The 20,233-nt window shown below is 41.5% G+C and overlaps 1 protein-coding gene across 3 annotated transcripts in view; it reads left to right on the plus strand.

The window, feature by feature from the left end:
- LOC117471516 (protein MTSS 2-like) overlaps positions 1-20,233 on the plus strand; it is an 86,075-nt gene that overhangs the window by 10,836 nt on the left and 55,006 nt on the right. For all 3 annotated transcript variants that reach the window (XM_034116600.1, XM_034116609.1, XM_034116617.1), the window contains exons 2-3: positions 13,454-13,515; positions 13,661-13,734. In XM_034116600.1, coding sequence (XP_033972491.1) covers positions 13,454-13,515; positions 13,661-13,734 — 136 coding nt within the window. The remainder of the gene's footprint in view (positions 1-13,453; positions 13,516-13,660; positions 13,735-20,233) is intronic.

Consider the following 20,233-nt stretch of genomic DNA (forward strand, 5'->3'; position numbering starts at 1 on the left):
ATGTCACGCTCGAAATATATTTTAGCCGTTTAGCACACCTTTGTGTGGGCACATATTCCTTGCAGATCTTCTCAATTCCAGGCATGTTGGCAGTGTCATTGGCTAGTCTGGCTTTAACTAATGCATTTCATTCATTTATTGAATCATAATCAGATTGCTTTATTTATACCAGGGGAAAATTATGTTTTTAACAACTTTCTGGTTGCCCTGGGTGTCACATTACTATCAAACAACAAGTAGAAAGTAAGGCTTGCTAAACACTGTATATTGCATAGAAAGCTTTTATCTAGCAGTCCATATTAAGAATGTTTTTTCCACAAATCAGGAACAAAATCCTTTCAGATCTGGATTAGAAAACTAATAGAGTTCAGTGTCCTCATTAAAGAACAACAACATCAACAAACCAGGAGAACTGGAAGTAAACTGCTCACATAGACCGCCCATTGTTTTTCAGCCCTTTAAAAACCTGTGACAATTATGTCCTATGACTGTGGGCCATGCTGCAGAACTGAAGATGATCTGTGGGAGCGTATCATTAGTCCGCTCTGTTGTGTGTTTGTGTCTGTGTGGTCCGGGGGACTTCCCACCACAGAACTGTCGTAAAACAGAGGATGATGAGAGGGTCCTTTCTCACTGCATGTATAGTATATCCATGCAGCATTAGCTTCAAAAGACATCAGACATTTTCACTTGTCAAAAGCACATATGTTATTAATAACTAAAACCATGACTCAGTTCTATATACTACTACTCCGAGTCCCTCCCGGATGATTGAACTTTTCACCTTATGCCTAAGGGACAAGCCAGCCACCCTCCGGAGAAAATCCATTTTGGCCACTTGTATCCGTGATCTTATTATTTTGGTCATGGCTCCACTTGATGACCATAGGAGAGTAGAAACAACGGTTGACCGGTAGATTAAGAGCTTTGTAGGGAATGAGTCCTTTCCCCAAGTAAAGGAGTTAAAGTATCTCCGAGTCTTGTTCTTGAGTAGGGGACCCGTATTGATATCATTTCTGTAATGAATGGATTCAGAAGAGCTTTTTTTCTTATAAAAGTAATAGCAGCAATGGTCCGACTGACGAGGATATAGTCAAACCAATCCACCGACTGACCAGAATGTGTTAACACTAGTAATGTTGGATGATGTAGTGACTTCTTGCATTGCACATTTGCAATGTATTGTGGCCAGCTAACAAATCAGTATCTTACTAGCTGTCTGATAACATTCTAGAACTTTTTTGCTTGACAAACCAGCTGGCCTAAAACTGAAATTGGATCGACCGCAAACCGGGCCTCTTTAGTAGAGCTATTTTGTAACAGACATATGGCAAACACATGGTTTTAAAAACCTTGGTGTGTGTCACTGCTTATATGATAAATGTATTCTATTTCCACTCTCAAAGATAATCTTCAAGACATTTCTGTACAGTCAACTGCGCACATTTGACAGTCAGATTGAACCAAAACTACATTTTATGCAAAACCTGCTCAGATTTGCTTCATCCCCCTGAGCAATTATGCTTATCACAGAAACTGTAATGAATTGATTTTGGGCAGTCATTTCTTCTATGCATGCTGACTTGGATATTCCTTTTACATACTGGTGTAGATTAAAAAGGTGTAAGACAAGGTAAAAAAAAAGAAGCTGATTTTGAAAGAAAATAAAAAGCTAGTTGAGGACAGGTTTGACATGCCTTGCATTGCCTCATTGATAACAGGGTTTCCCACACATAGACTTTACTTGGGCGGGCCGCCAAGGTATTAACGGCCGCCCAAGTATATTTCACGACCCATTTAGTTTTTTTAAAGTTTTTTTTTTGTAATTATCCGTCCGCGACCACGACGCCATCTGCGATCGATTAACTTGTGGACAATGATCCCTCGCTCTACGCCTCCTGTACCCAGGCCCGGACTGGCCATCAGGAGGACCGGGGGGTTTCCCGATGGCCTGGCCTGTTAAGTGGCCTGCTGGCCTGAGGATATATATATATATTTTTTTATGTATTATGAACGCAACGCTGCACAAATGTGGGTCTGCCTCACACAGGGTGACTGGCTGTCTACATGATGTGGCCTGCCGACATGGCCACTGTCATACAGATCATACATCAGAGCCCTCGATTGGTCTCTGTGTGTCATTCAAGCTCGGGATAACTACAGCTCAGGTGAGGTTAAGGACTCTCTGAGTGTTTAGATAGTTAACTGTGTCTAAGTTCTCAGTACACATATTTCCATTTGAGGGGGTAGAGATTAGTAAAATATGCATGAATAAACAAAAAAAATTAACTAGGTGAAAAAAGGTAAGATACACTTTTAAAACTTGTTGAGAGTCCACCCCCACTTAAAATCACATGGATAGGTTCCTAAATACATTAACAATTTTTTTCAAATAGTAACCCATGTCCAGAGATGGGGTCGTTACTAAAAAAAAGTAATATATTACATATTACTTTAAAAAAAAGTAATATATTACACTACTTCGTTACTCTCTACATAAAGTAACTCGTTACTTTACTCGTTACTTTACTCGCAGGGCCGGCCCGCCCCTCCCTGCAGGCAGATCACGCAGACTGCTAAAGTTTCAAATGTTCTCTTTAGTTCAGTTTCCATTGTCGCATAAGACTGATCCAGATAGCTCTGACTATGGCTGTCCTCTGTCTCCTGCTATCTGTATTTTGCGCAGTATATCTCTGAACGATGCGATGGTGATTCCACTGTGCAAATGGGCAACATTACCTCTACTATGAAGGATGCTACAAGCCTGTCCATCTCTGCTTTGGTTACCGGTCCTCCAAATTCTAATTTGTGCCGCTTCGGAGTCGGCGGCGGCGCACTCACAACATCCTCACTCTGGGTTCGGGGGTCCTTAGCTATTAGCTTCACCTTAGCATGTGTTCTTTGCAGGTGTTTGTTGAGGTTTGACGTGGTGTTTACAGCAGTGGATAACAGCTTCTGGCCTGGACACAGTTTGCACCTCACCGTCACATTCCTGTCTATTCTTCGGACAAACTCAAAATAATGGGCATACCTCCACCCCTCGAAAGTTATCGCTGACTCTGCCATGTTTATGCAGCACTGCACGGGGAGATGTGGACGCGCAAGTCGCGCAGATTACGTACATATAAACCTGCGGCGGAAACCCCTCTTGTCTGTCAGTGTGATTATGACTGATTTTATAAAAGTAACGAAGTAACGCGTGTCGGGGCAATGTTAGTAACTGTAGTGTGATTACTGAATTATAAAAGTAACGCGTTACACTACTCCGTTACCGACAAAAGTAATATTATTACAGTAACGTGTTACTTTGTAACGCGTTACACCCAACTCTGCCCATGTCCATATGATTATTTGTGGGTAGTAGATTTAAACTATCGGGCTATCACTATGGGCAGCAACGCTGTAAATATTGACAAATAAATCCAGCAAAATGGCACAAAAAAAGACTGGTAGTGGCCTGGCTGGGTGTATAATTTCCGGCCTGAATTGTCTCGGTCTGGCCCTGGCTGTACCTGTTCGCTCTGCCATCGCATGAAGGGTCTGCTAACAAGCGACCAACAGAAAGGTTCATGTTAATGTTGTTGCACTTCACAAAGGCACGTCACATCACCTCGCCACGCATCCCCACCACCACCACCCCCCAAGTATATTTCAAATCTGTGGGAAACACTGGATATGCATGCTTTTGTTTTTGAATAATTCAGATGACCTTGATTATTTTTCTTTGCAAAAACCACCATGGGTTGTTTCATTGGCTTCAGTTTCATAAGAAAAAGGTGCCAGCAGAATCTCAGGACGCCTAAAGTAGCATCTCCCTCGTTAGAACTCGTTAACATTTCTGAGGTTGTTAGGGCCCAGGGGCTCGTTAGGGCCGCTGCAGATGAATGAGGAGGGCTGAGGGTGGGAGGCGTGAGGGTGCTGGGAGACAGCCAAGACAGCCTCTCTCACTGAACCCTTTGTCAGCGCTGTCAAAGCCTTCTCATCACACTCAGCTGTTCACTGTAAAACACACTGATCATTATGAACAGGCCACAGATAGAGAATAACAATGAATGTGGCAAATCAATATTCTCTTGTCAAACAGAAACTACTGAATAAACAGAGAGATGTCCTCATGCTCTATATCACATCTTTTTTTTTGGAGATATTCTTAATTTAACTCTGTAGCCAGAAGCTGCATTGCCGAAAACACAGTTAGAGAAGAAAAATGTAAATGCAGAAAGTCCGCCCTTCATCTCTATCTGCACCGACAGCCTCTTCATCCCACAACACACTGTAGTGCTGTGCAGTCTGCCTCACTTCCTCTCATGTGTCAAAAGATATGTTACATTTGCAACATTTGGACATTCTGCAACAGTACATTTAGCCAACAATATCCTCACTGACAAGCCTGCAGATGTATTGGCCAATTAGCATATTGCTGATATTAAGGTAGTGGCATGAATGTTGGCCTCTGAAGCTGCGTTTCCATTGCATGGTACAGCTCTACTCCACTTACATCATTTCTTACCATTCAGTTACATTGCTTCAAAATGTTGTGTCAGCAGGAGGCTTGCTGAATTCTTTCAGTAGCAACTTAAACGAAGTCAGTCTGCATCTGCTCAATTGTTAAGGAGTGTAAGGCGTAGTTTTGACGGCTTCCAAATGCCAGGTTTGTGCAGGTTGCCCGGACCGTCACACACCAGTTTTGATTCTCTCTGACATATGAGTTGTCTGCAGTGTCTTAACGTCACCTTTTAATATTGGCTCAGCTAGCTTAGTATCACGTTTGAGGTGGTAAAGTATAATATACACAAATATTTTATCAAATGTTTACCTGCTAGCCATGCTTACCGGCTAGCCTTGCCTACTTATTCTGTTGCAGAGAGACAGAACCAAAGCAGATACGTTTTAGGTGGCAAACCAAAAGAAAATGTGCTAAAATGCTACATAAGGCTGAGGGTAACCACAGAGTTGACAGTTCTTGTCACTACGAGCAACCCTTTCAACACATTGTTCAAGGTCATTTGATTTATTAGTAAAAAAAAATAGTCACAAGTGCACCTGTGATATCGCTTTTCTTTTAATCTAATATTTTTTGGGTATGGATCTGCAGCATTCCATTCAACAGCAAAGACTCATTCTGGAGGTCAACACTAACCCTTCTGAAGCAAATTGCTACAAACTATATTAAATTAGGATTGGATAATGATGTACTTTCTCAAATGTCTTCAACTTACCTGCTTAATGAGATTTTAGGACACCGTCTCACGCTTAGCCATCAAAGTCAAGTTCCTCTCCAACGTATTTCTGCAGACGCACCTCTCTGAGTGCTGGGGATCACAGCAGCAGTTACAGTCACTTACAGTAAGTGATCTGACGGACCCTCCCTTTCACAGGATTGGAGCAGTGCAGATAATAATGACATTGAACCCAACAAAGAGAGGAGAAAGACACCTAAGTGACATCTTTATACCTCTACGAGCCTGATGGATGGCTGCTTGTCCACATACCGTCCCATGACAGATAATGTAGATGGCTCTGCTTCCGTCTTGTCTTTTATCAGTGTGCTGTCTGTCCTGTGTGTAAATCTCTCTCTGCGTGACATGATTCATGCACAAGTCGGATCATAACAAATTAAGAACACTGTTCATATTTGTATCTACAACGATCCCTAATGCGATGGTCCGTTAGGAAAACAATTAACACAATGTCATTTGAGATTGAATATTGGCATTGATATGATGAAATTGATAGCAATAGGGGAGCAATGGCCATTCAGTCCAATAGTGGATGAGTGGCTGACACTTAAACAGGGATTTCCTTGGCTTGTCAGTGTTTTATATTCCAATGCAGCATCTATATAAACTACTTTGACTTTTAACATTACCAGTGGTTACTGTTACGATTGGAGTTAACCTCAATAGTATCATAATTGAGCTGTAATGGAGTGTTTACCACTGCCGATATGTATTTACTGACCGGGTCCCATCATTTACGCTTTCAATCTCTCTGTGGACGGCCCGCAGATTTTTTCTATGTGAAGTAAAGAAAATTGTAAATGTTGATCTTTTTTTGTTGTTTGACTTTCAAACATGACACAGCAGCTTTTAGGCAGGATAACAAAATCCTTCTTCTTTGTTTTCACCAGAAACGAGGCGGGGCCTTCATTTGTCCACGCAGTGACGTAGCACTCCTCTCATCCATTTACCAGGCAGCCAGCATTATGGGAAGTGTAGTTAACGGTCTTTGTGGAGCTTGACACATACTTGTGACAAAGTGAAGATATCTCGGCCTCTACGTTTCACCATTTTCTATTCCCCAGTATCTGCGTCTGGAGCAAATGCCACTATCTTTTCTTCCTCATATCTCATACTTCACTCCTGCTAAGATACAGCAGCATGACATGCAGCCACTGATCAAGCGTCTACATCCATGGCCACCTCTGTCTGCCATATCACATGATATTCATGAGAACAGTTTTGCCCAAAACATTATGCAGCCATCCCATTGGGCAGATCGCTGCACAGAGACACAACAACACACAGATGGTTTCCCTTTCCCCTCATCACTATGTTTAGATTGGAATTAGCTGCTGCTCTTCATCAATTATGCAGCGAGGCAGCCTCTGTCTCCTCATCTGCATGCTGATCCTCTGCCTTTGAAACCAGCCATGTGGTTGGAGAGGCTTTTTACTCAGCATGGTAGAGGACATCATGACTCCTCTTATATTGCATAATGCATCACGTTTCTTTTGTGAGATACAAATCTAATCACATTTTTAGGTATATAAATTAAGATTTTTCAGATGATATTAAATGAGTTACAAGTTGCCCCCTGATAGTTCCTAAATTGACCACCTCTATGGTTAAGGCATTGTTAAAGTTAGGGAAGTAGGGGATAAAAGACCCTCAGCCTTCCATCTGCAGTGTCAGATGTTCTGTACACCCTCAGTTAAACCGGAGTGTCCAGTGTGGCGAATCACACAAGGCTCAGGACCAAGAACGCACAACAGCAGGGACAAGGTAAACATGTACGGCTTTTAGTCAAGAGATTAATAGAATATTCAAAGAAAATGCTCACTTGGGGGATACAAAAACACTGAAAAACTCAATCAATGGATACTTAGGTCTGGGGAGATGGCTGGTAGGTTTGGTATGACAAACAAACTGGCACAGGGAGACGCAGACTATATACACACAAGGTAAGGGGGCACAGGTGAAGACTATCAGGGCGTGGTCGACAATCACAGAGGCGGGAAACACCCAAAGCCATGTTATCAGTTATCTTAAAGGAGAGGGAGAGGTTACTACAAAATAAAAGCAGAAGTCACGAGACGAGACAAAGGACTTGAATTAGATAAATGAACTTGCCATAAATGCCTGGACACCACATGCAGCCCAACCTACTTTGTAAAAGTTTGAATAATGCTTTAATTTGATGCTTATTTTACCTTTAATCTTTGGAAAAAGACCAACCAGTTCTCTCATTTTCTGTTGTCATGTGTCGGCAGAATATCTCAATTATCGTTAAATTACATGTCATTTAGCAAACGCTTTATTTCAAAGCAACTAACACCAACACTTACATTTCGTATGGAATTCCGGGTTAAGTGTCTCGCTCAAGGAAACTTCAACATGTTGACTGCATGGGACCACTGACCCATTTACCCCCTGAGCCAGAGCCGATGTATACCAAAGCTTCTTCTTTGCAGCCTGAGCAATCATTTGGCCAATAATCAACATGATATAGGTAACACAACTATAAAAGTAACACAGCAACTTGAGTTCAAATCTTAAAGATGTGCCCAGGGTTGACAGGTTTGTCATTTTGTCAGGGCCATAGATTCAAATTCTATTCAACTTGTATAGTCGTTTCTCCCACCATTTTTTTTATACAAGCATAAAACAAACATGCATGCCTGAATAAAAAAAACAAGGAGCAATGCAGTCTTTATGATAACACTATTTTGTCTGCTTGGGGCTGATTCTTAATTTTCACCGGAAAGGGCAGGCAGTAACGTGGTGCAATGCAATTACTTTAGAGAAAATACAGATAAAGGATCAATAAGTCAGGCAAAGACTAACATATTCAACTAAACACCCTCTACCCTGCACTCTCTTTGCTCGGGTATTGAGAGGGGGGATGGAAGGTTAACAAGGGCCATGCATTTTGGTCATATGCTAACAAGAGGGATGGCACCCCCCCTCGCCTACTGGCTCTGTGTGTAAGTGCGTAAGTGAATCTGATTCACTGTAATGGTGCAGACAAAGACAGAAACCCTCTCTCTGGGGACGTGGAGATAGATCATATGTAGCTTATTTCCAGTGGCGAGCCGTGACTTCGATACCTAGGCCCTCTGAAAACTTCACAGCGGGCGGAACTTTTCATAAAGTCCGCGAAAATAAAGCCCACCCATTTAGAGGGAAGATATGATTGGTCAATTGTACTGTCATTTGACATTACTCTCTCATTGAGTTACCCTAGCTGGCCCTCTGTGAATTTATAGCTGGACCACCAATCAGCTTCTATCTTCACCTCGCAGAGACGGCTAAAGGAGCTTCTTTCATTTAACCCTTCACATTCCAACAGAAACTGAACAGGCAGATTCGAAGGATTTATGTCTTTGGAAATTTTATTTGAAATATAATTAAATCAAGTTATTTTGGTAAAACTAATGAAAAATATAACACTTTTTTTTTTTTTTATATATATATATATATATATATATATTTTTTTTTAATGTTTTCAAATATTATTTTTTAGAATATCTTAGGCCCTCAGAGAGAGCGGCTCGCCACTGCTTATTTCTTTGTGGCTCATACATCCATCCCAACCTCGATAAATATGAGTGTGATCCTCTTTTTGAAAAACTCCCAGTTGGTCGATTATGCATATGAAGAACTGTGAAATTAGCCCCTTTTGTTTGGTTCTTGCATTTCTCTTTAAACGTGTGAATTGGCTCCATTATACAAAAAGAAAAAAAGAAAAATCGGGCTAATCCTTACATCCCTCTCTGCCTGCCTCCACCCGTCCTCGCTTTCGCTGGATTTCCTCTGTTTTTCTGTCTTGCTGTGGGGGAAACAAAGGGAACAAAAGAGCGAGAGGAGACAGTAAGCTTCTCATCCACTGTAGTGAGTGCTGGAGTGGGAGCTCTCAATGGAGTGCTGGGCAGACTGGGTGGACTGGTGGTGCTCTGAGAACTAGGCCAGAGGACTGTTGACAGCACCCCAGAGTCCAGAGTCAGGACCAGATGAAACGGAGGATTACTGGAAGAAAAGGGGAAAAAGTTGTCAATATATGGCTCAGGTTTGGGGATAAGGGATTATTATTGGAAAGAGGGAAGGGTCCCTGTACACTGTAGGATTTAAGACTGGGATCAAGTGGAGGGGAAATCACAGTTTGCCTACTCCCATTTAAATAAACATTCAAACATGAATTCGACCAGATTATATTTGAAGGAGGAGTCAGTTCAAGTACCTGTCAATGCAAATAAATTGTCCCAAAATTGCACACTAAATAAAAATGTCCGACTTCCTGTTGGCTTTACAATACATCTGCATGACGCTTTGTTTTTTAGGTATCTGCTCCTACTATGTTGGTGTTCAGGACTTTTTTTTATCACCATACATGTACAAAGCACATTGCAATTCATTATATTTGTACAAGGAGCCGTTGGCAGCTACTATATAGAGTCCTGGGGGTCAAGTGCCTTGCTTAAAGCCACACAGTGCAATAATGCACATGCTTACAGTACAGCAGCAGCACAGGTAAAGCTGCATTTCACCCTTTGTTGTATTAGTCTTTTATGTGCCGGTTTAGCTGCAGCAAAATCTGGACAATCCTTTTTTTAATCGTCCACAGTGCTCAGATTCTGATATGCACTAGTATTTAACTTGATATTGAAAACAAGGGAGGCTAAAAAGGTTTTTATTAGTAACGTCCTCGCAGGGAGGAATCTGGTGTTGTGTGTATACAGTATGCGTCTGTGTGCGTGAGAGGTAATCATGCATGGCCTGCTGACCTTTTTTCTTGACACAGGAAGTGGTGATGTAATAGTACACAATCCCAAAGCTTTTTCTCACACTCTCGGTCTCCCGCATTGTGTCTCTCACACACTGCTGTGTTTGCCCCCCAGCCACCGTGTATTCCCAATTCTACAATCGTGCGAGCGCAGTGGTTATGGTGGCCGTCGTTCAGCTCTCTGGTCGAGACAAACACAGCCATAGACACATTTATGGAGTTTAAAGCAAGGAGGCTGAGGACCTTGTATAACCTTAAAGGCAAAACTGATTTCAGAAGGATTCAGAAAGTAGATATTTCACCTTGGACGGACAGGCCCTGTCTTTGTAATAGTATTACCCAATGTCAGCAAATAGGCCTTTAACCTGTCATCAAAGGAAAATAGAAGTCTCAAATGTACAATATTAGTGTTGTGGTTGCTTTAGTACTGCAATACTTAGGCCCTGTGTCCACGTAGCATAGTTTCTTGCAGGGGGTTGGGGAATTTGGCGCATTGTTCTGTCCCCATAACTCACACTTTGTTGAATGAGCTGCACTGCTCAGTCTGACAGCCGTAGAACAAGCGGGCTGATCCCTGTACGAAAGAAACTGGCTCGCGGGAGCAATGTCGATTGGGCAATGTCTCTCCCCCCCCCCTTCAACTCTGCTTCTATCAATAAAGGCACTCTCTGGCCAAATAAATATCATAAAAAAAGAAAAGAATTGAGCTCTTAAATCTTTGTTATGATCATTTATATCTGAATGTTTCTGCAGTGATGTCACAAGCGCTTTGGTGAAAGGTTGCAAAGTTTATTGCAATTATTTTGACTGATATTGCAATTGATTCACGATATTAGAGGGAATTTACCTACCCTACCTTTAAAGGTAGGGTAGGTAAGTTTGAGAAACCAGCTCGAGATCGCTAGAATTTGAAAATACACAACCGGAGAAAATCTGCCACTTCCTTATAGAGCCCCTCCTCCAACACACACGAACGCAAATGAGGGCACGAGATAAGTTTGTGCACAGATGGAAGGCTGACAGGCAGGTAGGCCATCCAGTTATTTTAGCCGGGCCGGCTAAAATGATTGGTCGTACTTTTTACAGTATTACGGCTTCCACAGATGATATTTTTTTATGGATTTGTTGTCAAAGCACTTCAGATATTCATTGCTATCGGGATGTGAAGAGCATTCCATGGAATATAACAAAAAGTGTCTCTCGAGCCGGTTTCTCAAACTTACCTACCCTACCTTTAAGTCTTTAGAATACTGTTTGTATGCCGGGACTTCTCTGCAGATAATCAGATATTTTCACACATTACTGGGAAAATATTGCACTAGCCCATATTGTGATTTTGATTGAATTGTGATTGGTTGTGCAGCTCTAGTATATATGTAACATGAGTGAGTTTACCAACTGACTAGGTTAACTAGGTGACGGCACCTCACTGCTGCATACTAACACAAGGTGTGTGGGGGAAGACCTGTGTGTAAAGGAAGGGGAATCAATCTCTCACACACACACACACACACACACACACACACACACACACACACACACACACACACACACACACACACACACACACACACACACACACACACACACACACACACGCACACAAACACTCAATCATCACTTGGTCACTTGCCACCAGGCTCTTACTGTATACCCCATGTAAATGGCTGGTACACTAATGAGATGAAAGACTGCTCCTGTGTGTGTGTGTGTGTGTGTGTGTGTGTGTGTGTGTGTGTGTGTGTGTGTGTGGGGGGGGGGGGGGGGGGGGTGGCTGTGGGGGGGGGGGGGGGGGGTATATTTCCGTACCAGGGGGAAATAGGACTGTGATTTCAGACCAAATTAAGCCACATCAAACAGGGCAGATCAAAGCGTGTACAGACCTTACTGCCTGTGGCAGTCTGACATCCCGGCAGGATGCCCCACCCCCCCAGAACTGTCTTCCTTCGCTTTCATTTGTCACTATTCCCTGCACTTCCTTAAGTTTCCTTTTTTCATATCGACAGATTTTCCCGTATCTTACTGTTCCTGTAAGCACACTTCATACTGCTATAAATTCAACCGCCCACCCCCATGCACACAATTTGCAGCTATTTAACAGGGTTATAGGTTAACCTGGATCAAGTGTAATGTAATATATGCTGAGGCTGGGTGTGTTTGATAGAGCAGTCATGCAGTCTACAGGGGGGAGGGTGGGGGAGCAGCATCCATTAGCTTTGAATTGTGTTAGCAATCCTACTCAGAGCCTTTGATGCTGCCTCACGTGTGTGTGTGTGTGTGTGTGTGTGTGTGTGTGTGTGTGTGTGTGTGTGTGTGTGTGTGTGTGTGTGTGTGTGTGTGTGTGTGTGTGTGTGTGTGTGTGTGTGTGTGTGTGTGTTTTGGGCGATGGATTAGACTGCTGTATAAGGAGAGGAGGGGTGGAAGCAGTTTTTGGGTATGAAGAAAGAGGTTGAGAGCAGAGAGCGTGTTTGGGGTGTGTGCTTTGTGGAAAGATAATAAAGGGAATTAAATTAATGACAGAAGCTGACAAGGGTAAAGAGGTGTGTTATTAACCGACAGAGGTACAGGAGAGGAGGGGAACAAAGAGTGAGACCTGGAGACATGTCTGCCTCAGGTTTTTTTTTATTTGGGGATTGTTTTTCCTCATCTAAATGACTACTATATATACACAATAGTTTCATATTAGGGTTAGGGTTGGGGATAGGATCCAGCAAATGTAGGGGGTTCCAATTCCTTTGTACTTTTCCTGATGAATAATAACATTTATTTCGATTTTTTTTCTCAAATTAATTAATTGGGCTTTACATATTATGTCAGAGAAACAATGACGATCACCCAATAAAACCCAACATCACCAAATCCTCACATTTAAGAGAGTGTAATCAGAGAATATTTAAAAGGGACACTTTTATTTCAACATCCCTTAGAGATGTATAGCATTGTTTGTCTGGTATGTTTTTTCTACAAAAATGTTCCACTGCCTGACATGTACTTCTCCTTCATGGGGGTCTGCCCCTTCAAGTCCATCCTCAGTTTGTATCTGCAGCGGAGGCTTCGATAGGTTTCTAAGCTTTTACTTAAGATTTTAAAATGTAAACATTTTGAGGTATGACTGGCCCCAAATTGTGGTCATTTGTGTAAGCATGCAGAATATTTCCCCCTACACAGTGAAAGTGGAAATATAAAATAAGAAATAATAATAAAGTACATGAATTGTCCCTTGGTACAGTTCTTGAGTTAGTCAGTCTACTTTGTTAACTTCCACCATAAATAAATGTCCAATGAATTCCAAATCAGTGTCATTTTGGTTCTTTCCTAAAATGTTCTCCCCATTTATTGGCATTTCTTAATATCTCTCCTTCCTTTCACCTACTGGGTAGTATGGTATGTTTTTTGTATCAATATGTTATATCTGTGGATTTTAATGTGTATTATTGTCTGTGTGTTGCAGTGCTCCTATCCTGTGTGGGAGGACTTCAGCGCCAAGGCCACCAAGCTGCATTCCCAGCTCCGGTAGGTTTCTTTGAAAACATAACAAATAAATCATTGTTTTGATATGCAACACTGTCATCGTACATGGAGTATGTATTGTGTTCTGTACTGATTCCAAGTTTCCTTTACATTTATCTAAAGTAATCAGTGTCTTCTGTTACTATAGAACCACGGTTCTGGCTGCTGTAGCCTTCCTGGATGCCTTTCAGAAGGTGGCAGACATGGCTACCAACACCAGAGGTAGGACACCAGCAGTGTGTAGGCTCATCTCAATTGAATATTTCACCTCCTCCTTTCCCTCACTCGCGTCCCTTCCTTGCGTCTTAGCTCCGCCTCCGTAAGACGCGAGCGAGAGACACGAGGAAGAGACGCGAGGACAGAGGAGTCCTCAGGTATTCATTGGGATGTCCTCGTTCACTCCAGCGTCTCCATAAACAACGCCCTTTACTTCTGGTGCGCGCAGTGCATCACCTTTCACTGGACTCGCTCCACATCAATCCCTTCAAACCTGGGATTTAGTTTCTCATTGAAATGATTTCGTCCATCTCTTCCATTCAGCTCTTTTATTATAGTTTTCTATGTATTAGTTTCGGTCCTGTATTGGTTTTTCCAGCTATAACATTTCATTTAAGTTATAATTGTAATCATAACAATAATAACAATTGATGGATTAATTTCCTCATGGTATTTGAGCTTGTTTCAGATCAACTTTTGTATTGGATGTTGTTATTTAATTTCTCCTACAGAAGAGAGACACAAATCACTAACATATGTATTAGTTATGCTTCCCCTATTTGTATATATCCTAAATGTTTGACGTTCTGTGGGTCTACCACACATGCATCACAAACCACAAGTAAGAACTGTACGTTATTATTTTATAATCAAAACATTATTATTGAATTTGTAAGTATATTTCACACACTTTAATGTTTTTATAGAGTTCGATCTCCTCATTCGTTTAAGAGATGTCATATATTTTACTCTTAATGAAGCACTTTAAACATGGAATGACTCTGATCCTCCTTTAACGGTAAGATCAGCTGCAGTGAGCAGAGGCTGTGAAGGTGGGGGCGGGGCTTTTATACGCCAGTAGTGAAAACACTTCCGCGTAGTCTGCTCTCGTGTATCCTCGCTCTCATCTCCTCTGGAAGCCTCTTCCCCCCCTCCCCCCCCCCCTCCTCGACTCCTCCGTGTGCATTTAAGAGATTGGGACGTCCTTCAACATGGCGTGTCTTGATCGATTTCCGGGTCAAGTCCCGGAGGAGGGGGAGAGAGGAGTCGAGGAGGGACATTGAGATGAACCTTCTGTGTGCGTGCTTGTGTGTGTGTGTGTGTGTGTGTGTGTGTGTGTGTTTGTGTGTGTGTGTGTGTGTGTGTGTGTGTGTGCCCAACAAACTAGGATTTGTGTTCATCAGTATGTGCCTTTACCAATGCTGTGTTGTGTTTTGCTCTTCTGAAGCGCCCTCCACATGGCAACACTATTAGGAATATCATTATGTTGTTGAGATATTATCAACCAGTAACTGATGAAAGTGTTTCCAAGAGCCTCAAGGTACACTTTGTACCAAACCTCAAAGCATTGCACTGCATTGTTTACTGTGACGATAAATGGCGAGAGTATCTCGGAGAGGTCAATAATAGCTATTTGTGTAGCGGGACTTTTTTTAAGTCTTCCCATGGCAATAGAACAACCAGTGTTCTATTGCAGTGTGTTATACATGACATGGTTTTTAGAGGATATTTTTGGGTAAAAGTTTGTTGACAGTTTATGCCTTGCTGTCATATATCTAAATGTTACTATGTGTGAAGCAAACAAATCAGGGTGTGTTAGTGTATTAAAAGGGAATGCCTCAAAAAACAATGTTTTATGCTCCTAATTAAGCGTTATTACACTGTACCGTTGCTAAATGCTAACATTTCTTCAGTCTCGGTTAGCGTTATAATTGCTCCTAGCTTCTTGTTCTCACTGTAATTTCATCAGTCATGTCTAGCTATAGCTAGCCAGTCGGGCCTCGTGCGTGGTAAAAGAGATTTGAAATTACACAAATGCAGCATATAATTGTTCTACTTTTCTTTTTAATCAGTTCTTACTCCCAGCTTGACCATTAGCATGTGTATGAGATACATCAAGGCAAGGCAAGTTTATTTATATAGCACTTTTCAGCACGCGACAATTCAAAGTGCTTTACAAAACAAATTAAAAGACTTTTTAGGAATAAATACAGTAAAAACACATTATATAATGGCATTATACAACAGGCATTAAAAAGCAAAGATAATAAAATAAACACCACAGGTATACAATATATGTTTAAATGGCATACTGTAGTGCGAATATGAGCAGCTCAATTAAAAGAAGCGGCAAAGAGATATGTTTTCAGTCTCGATTTAAAAATAGTAAGAGTTTCTGCAGACGTGCATGATTTGGGTAGTTTGTTCCAGATTGTCGGGGCATAAAAGCTCAGACTTTCTACTGATTACAATGATTAAACTCATTATAAGAATGGTCAGAGCAACTGACGGTAGAGTGAGAAACATAGTTTAGGGTCAAACAAGCACAAAGGACCCTCCTGTTAGAACCTTTTGTGAAGCCAAAACTCAACGCTGACTTACTTTATCTTTGTCACATAACTCCCGTACCCAACTAACACCGGATACGTAGCAAGCGCACTTATTTCACGGAACAAAATACCTCTTTTTTGCATCGTACAAGCAAAAACATGCGACATGTTCCATACTCCTTGATCATCATATTTAGAAGTGTATGGTTTATGACCAATCGTCTGTATTCTGTATAAGGGAGAATGTTGGGTTTTTAAGCAAGTTTCTCCATTTCTGAATAAACAAAATAAAGCTACCATGACAGTGTGTTATTTTCAATAGAAAGCTCCACACTGTGTTTTATCCCCTGTGCTACGCTCCAAAAACTCAATGAACTTTATAGAACTACGGTCAATGGATTGTATATTAGGTGTTTGGCTTGACACTCTTGAGATTCCCTGCGTAGGCTAAAAGCTGGACGCTAGTTTTATCAGAGTGTGGGCTGAGAGCTAAGCGGGTCAGAAAAACACATGCCGCCCACTGAAGGACAACTGAATACTATAGTACCACAGAGGAAGAGAGGGAAACCAGGAAGACAACTGTGGCTGGAACACAGGGGATTCCTCCTCCTGTTGTGACTTATTAGATGCAGCTGCCAGACAGTGTGTGTGATGCTGGTGTGTGTGTGTGCAGCCCCAGGTGGGATTCTACAGAGAGGATACAGGAAGAGGCTCGTGCTGCTTTTACAGGCCAGACAGGAAATCACCAAGCTCCGTCAGCTCATTACACATGCCACACGCACACAGAGAGGCAAAAATATAACATAAATGAAGTTGGCACAAAGATGCCGTCTGTGCATCAGAGGCTCTTTGTACTTTCTGTACTGATGAGTCATTCCTGCTGGAGTCCATTTGTCAGATTGCCTTACAAACGCTGCTCTTTCTCAGTGTGGGATGTTCTCTAATAGATTTGTTGAATGGATGGAGGCAGAAGACGGAAACAATAATGATGCTGTCTGTCTTCCTGACATTCGTTGCATCAATGTTCCACTTATTACTATGTGTGTGTGTGTGTGTGTGTGTGTGTGTGTGTGTGTGTGTGTGTGTGTGTGTGTGTGTGTGTGTGTGTGTTCAATGTGCCCAAAATGGTACTGATGATCCTGTGCTCTGCTCTTGTACCGACTATTAATGAGTCTGTCGGCTGTGTTTCCTTTCAGCGTGAGTTTTATGTGAGTTGTTTATATCAGCTGCCTTGATCAAAAATGGTACTTGATTATATATAAGGAATATTTTCTGTCAATAATTGTATCTTGAATTTGATAGAATAAAGGCACTGCATTATAATATTAAAGACGACATATTTTTGCTCATTTTCATGTTCATATCAGTATGTAGTGTCTCTCCTGTGACATGTCTCCATGCTTTAAGGTTAAAAAAGCTCTTTATTTTTCTCATACTGCCTGTGCTGAAGCACCTCTTTTCACCCTCTGTCTGAAACCAGAGCCCAGTCTGCTCTGATTGGTTAGCTGGCCGGCTCTGTTGGGATTAGTCAACCGCTAAGAGATCCCTTAGCCTATCACGTGTCACTATGTATTGAAGCGCTAGCCAATAGAAGCAGGAGTGTTACATAGTGATGTAATTGAGTTATATAAGTAAAAAAAGGAGTCCACTGAAGGTGTTTCAGCCATCTCTGGAGGGAACACAGAGATGTAAGCCTTTGCAGACCATTTACATGCACAAATACCTATATAACACACAGGGAATGGAAAACCCCAAAGAGCATAATAGGGCCCCTTTAGCATCGATATGAATCACATAAAGTATATGGGGATAATATGTATTTGAGAAGTGGTACATGCCATATTTTGGATTGTTTTAAAATAAATAAATCAACTGTTCAGTAGTTTTTGGGAGAGGAAAATGTTGGTTGGTCCTCCACTTTGATCCAGGCTGAAATATTGGATACATTGCCATGACATTTTCTACAAAAAAAGATGGTCCCAGAGTACGATTATACTCCTTTCGGTGATCCCCCACGATACTGTGACACCGTCATGAAGTTGCATTTTAGATTTGAAGTAAACTAATCAACAATTTTTGAACGTGTTAATGTTAATTGTTTGTGTTTAAGTGGTAGCATATACATGGAACAAAGCTGTATACTGCATCACACACTGTATAAGATGGCCAATGGGAATAACAAAAAAAAGTAGTATTTTAAAGGTTGAGGTCATTTGAAGCTAATGCACCAGCGCTTACAATGGTTTGGCTCATTTGAAGCTAATGTTGCACATTTTCTTGCCGAGTTTGTATCTTCATGGTCTATTGCAGTTATTGTAAACTTCTTGGGATTAAAGTGCCAGCTGAATTTATTCAGTCGTCGTCACGAGCTGATAAAGTTTTAAAAAAGACAACATGAAGGGTGAGAGAAAATGTGTTTTAGTGTGTGTGACGGTCATGGTGTGTGTGAGAGAGAGGTCTAGTGAAATCCAGTAGGATAAACATGTGCAAGTGTTGCTGAATTCCCTGGTGAGTGGTGAATTTGAGTGCACTTTCAGAAGTGTTCTCTTCTTCACTCTTATAGCCCAAATATTCACCTTCCCCAGTGCCAACACAGTGTGTTTGTGTGTGTGTGTGTGTGTGTGTGTGTGTGTGTGTGTGTGTGTGTGTGTGTGTGTGTGTTTGTGTGTGTGTGTTTGAAAGCATAACACAGTAAACTGGAAGCATATAAACAAATACACATCACAACTGCTCCCCTGACATGGGTTGATAAATGTGTGTGTGTTAAGCTTCCCATGTTTAATAACCTGTCTATTTGGCACTATTTAAAGACTCTTCATCTTTGCTTCTGTCACACAAAGCATGATCCACTATACACACACTCACGCACAGACATCATTTGTTAATTCTAACATCCTATGATTCATTTTGGCCATTTAAAACACAATCACTTTTGTATATGCTTGAAACTATTTGAGAAATGTTATGTTAAAAAGCTGTCCCAAATACAGTTGTTACATCAGTAGTTCTTAGCATAACTGGCCTTTTTGATTGAGTTCGTCCACAGATTCTGCTTGTCTTTTCTCTCTGTTTAGATAGTCTTGTTTCATATTAATCCAAACAAGGCCTTTTCATATTGGAAATTCAGAAATTGCTGCTTTGGTTTATGTATTTTTTTACCATTTTAGAAAACAGCTGTCAAAAATCTTTATTGTGTGGCTGTTCTCAGTTTACCAACCAACTCAAGCTTTGTTCAATAGGTAAATGTGATGAGTTCAATGCAACAGAAACCACAGAATACTGCATACTGTGTTTAAAAATGCCCTAAGATATTCCCCTTAAAGATTTTATTGCAATGATGTCCAGCATATCTTTCACGGCGTGGACCACATGACAATTTAATGATGTGTAAGCCATTGAATTTTTGGCAACGTCATCATGTACTTTCAGTGACAGCACCCGTGCATCTTTGACGTAGAGGCATACACATAGAAATGGAGTACAAAGGACATTATTTGCATGTACAGCACTTTGGCTCGACCAAAAGTCGTTTTTAAAATGTGCTATTTAAATAAAACCTGATTTGATTTGATTTGATTCCCATTCAAATCAAAGCAGCAGAATGGTCAAAGCGGCATAGCCATATAGACAACTCACTGAGGTTTTGGGGTTAGGGTTGGGTTAGGGTTAGGGTTACTAAGCAGAGAGCCAGAGTGAAGTAGAATTCATAATTTCGCTGGATGAGTGACTGTTTTCCACTCCATTCATTACAGCTTGGTGGAATTATCAGACAGCTAACCTACCAAATCCACCATGTGAATAGCCTAGAACAGCGGTTTTCAAAGTGTGAGGCGCGCCTCCCCTGGGGGGCGCCAGAGAGCTTCAGGGGAGGCGCAGCGTGAGAAAAAAATAAAGAGAAACAATGAAATCTAGCTCGTTAACTTCAGCTAACTTTATGCGAGCGGCAACATGGATCGATTTTTAGTGAAGTTACCTAAAGTGAGAGAGGAGACAGCGTCTGGCCACCCCAGTTGGCAGCTTTGTTTTGAAATAAAAGTTGTGGCTCATCGGACATTTATCAGAGAAAATCCCTGATGTCCGAGTGCAAGTGAATGCAGCACAAGACGCGAGCCTTGTAACCCTGGCGCGAGCGAGGAAATGTGATTGGCGGCGATTTCATTTGAACGGGCGGCAGA

Source organism: Trematomus bernacchii, unplaced genomic scaffold (genome assembly GCF_902827165.1).
Source record: "Trematomus bernacchii unplaced genomic scaffold, fTreBer1.1, whole genome shotgun sequence".
In the NCBI taxonomy this organism is placed as follows: domain Eukaryota; kingdom Metazoa; phylum Chordata; class Actinopteri; order Perciformes; family Nototheniidae; genus Trematomus; species Trematomus bernacchii.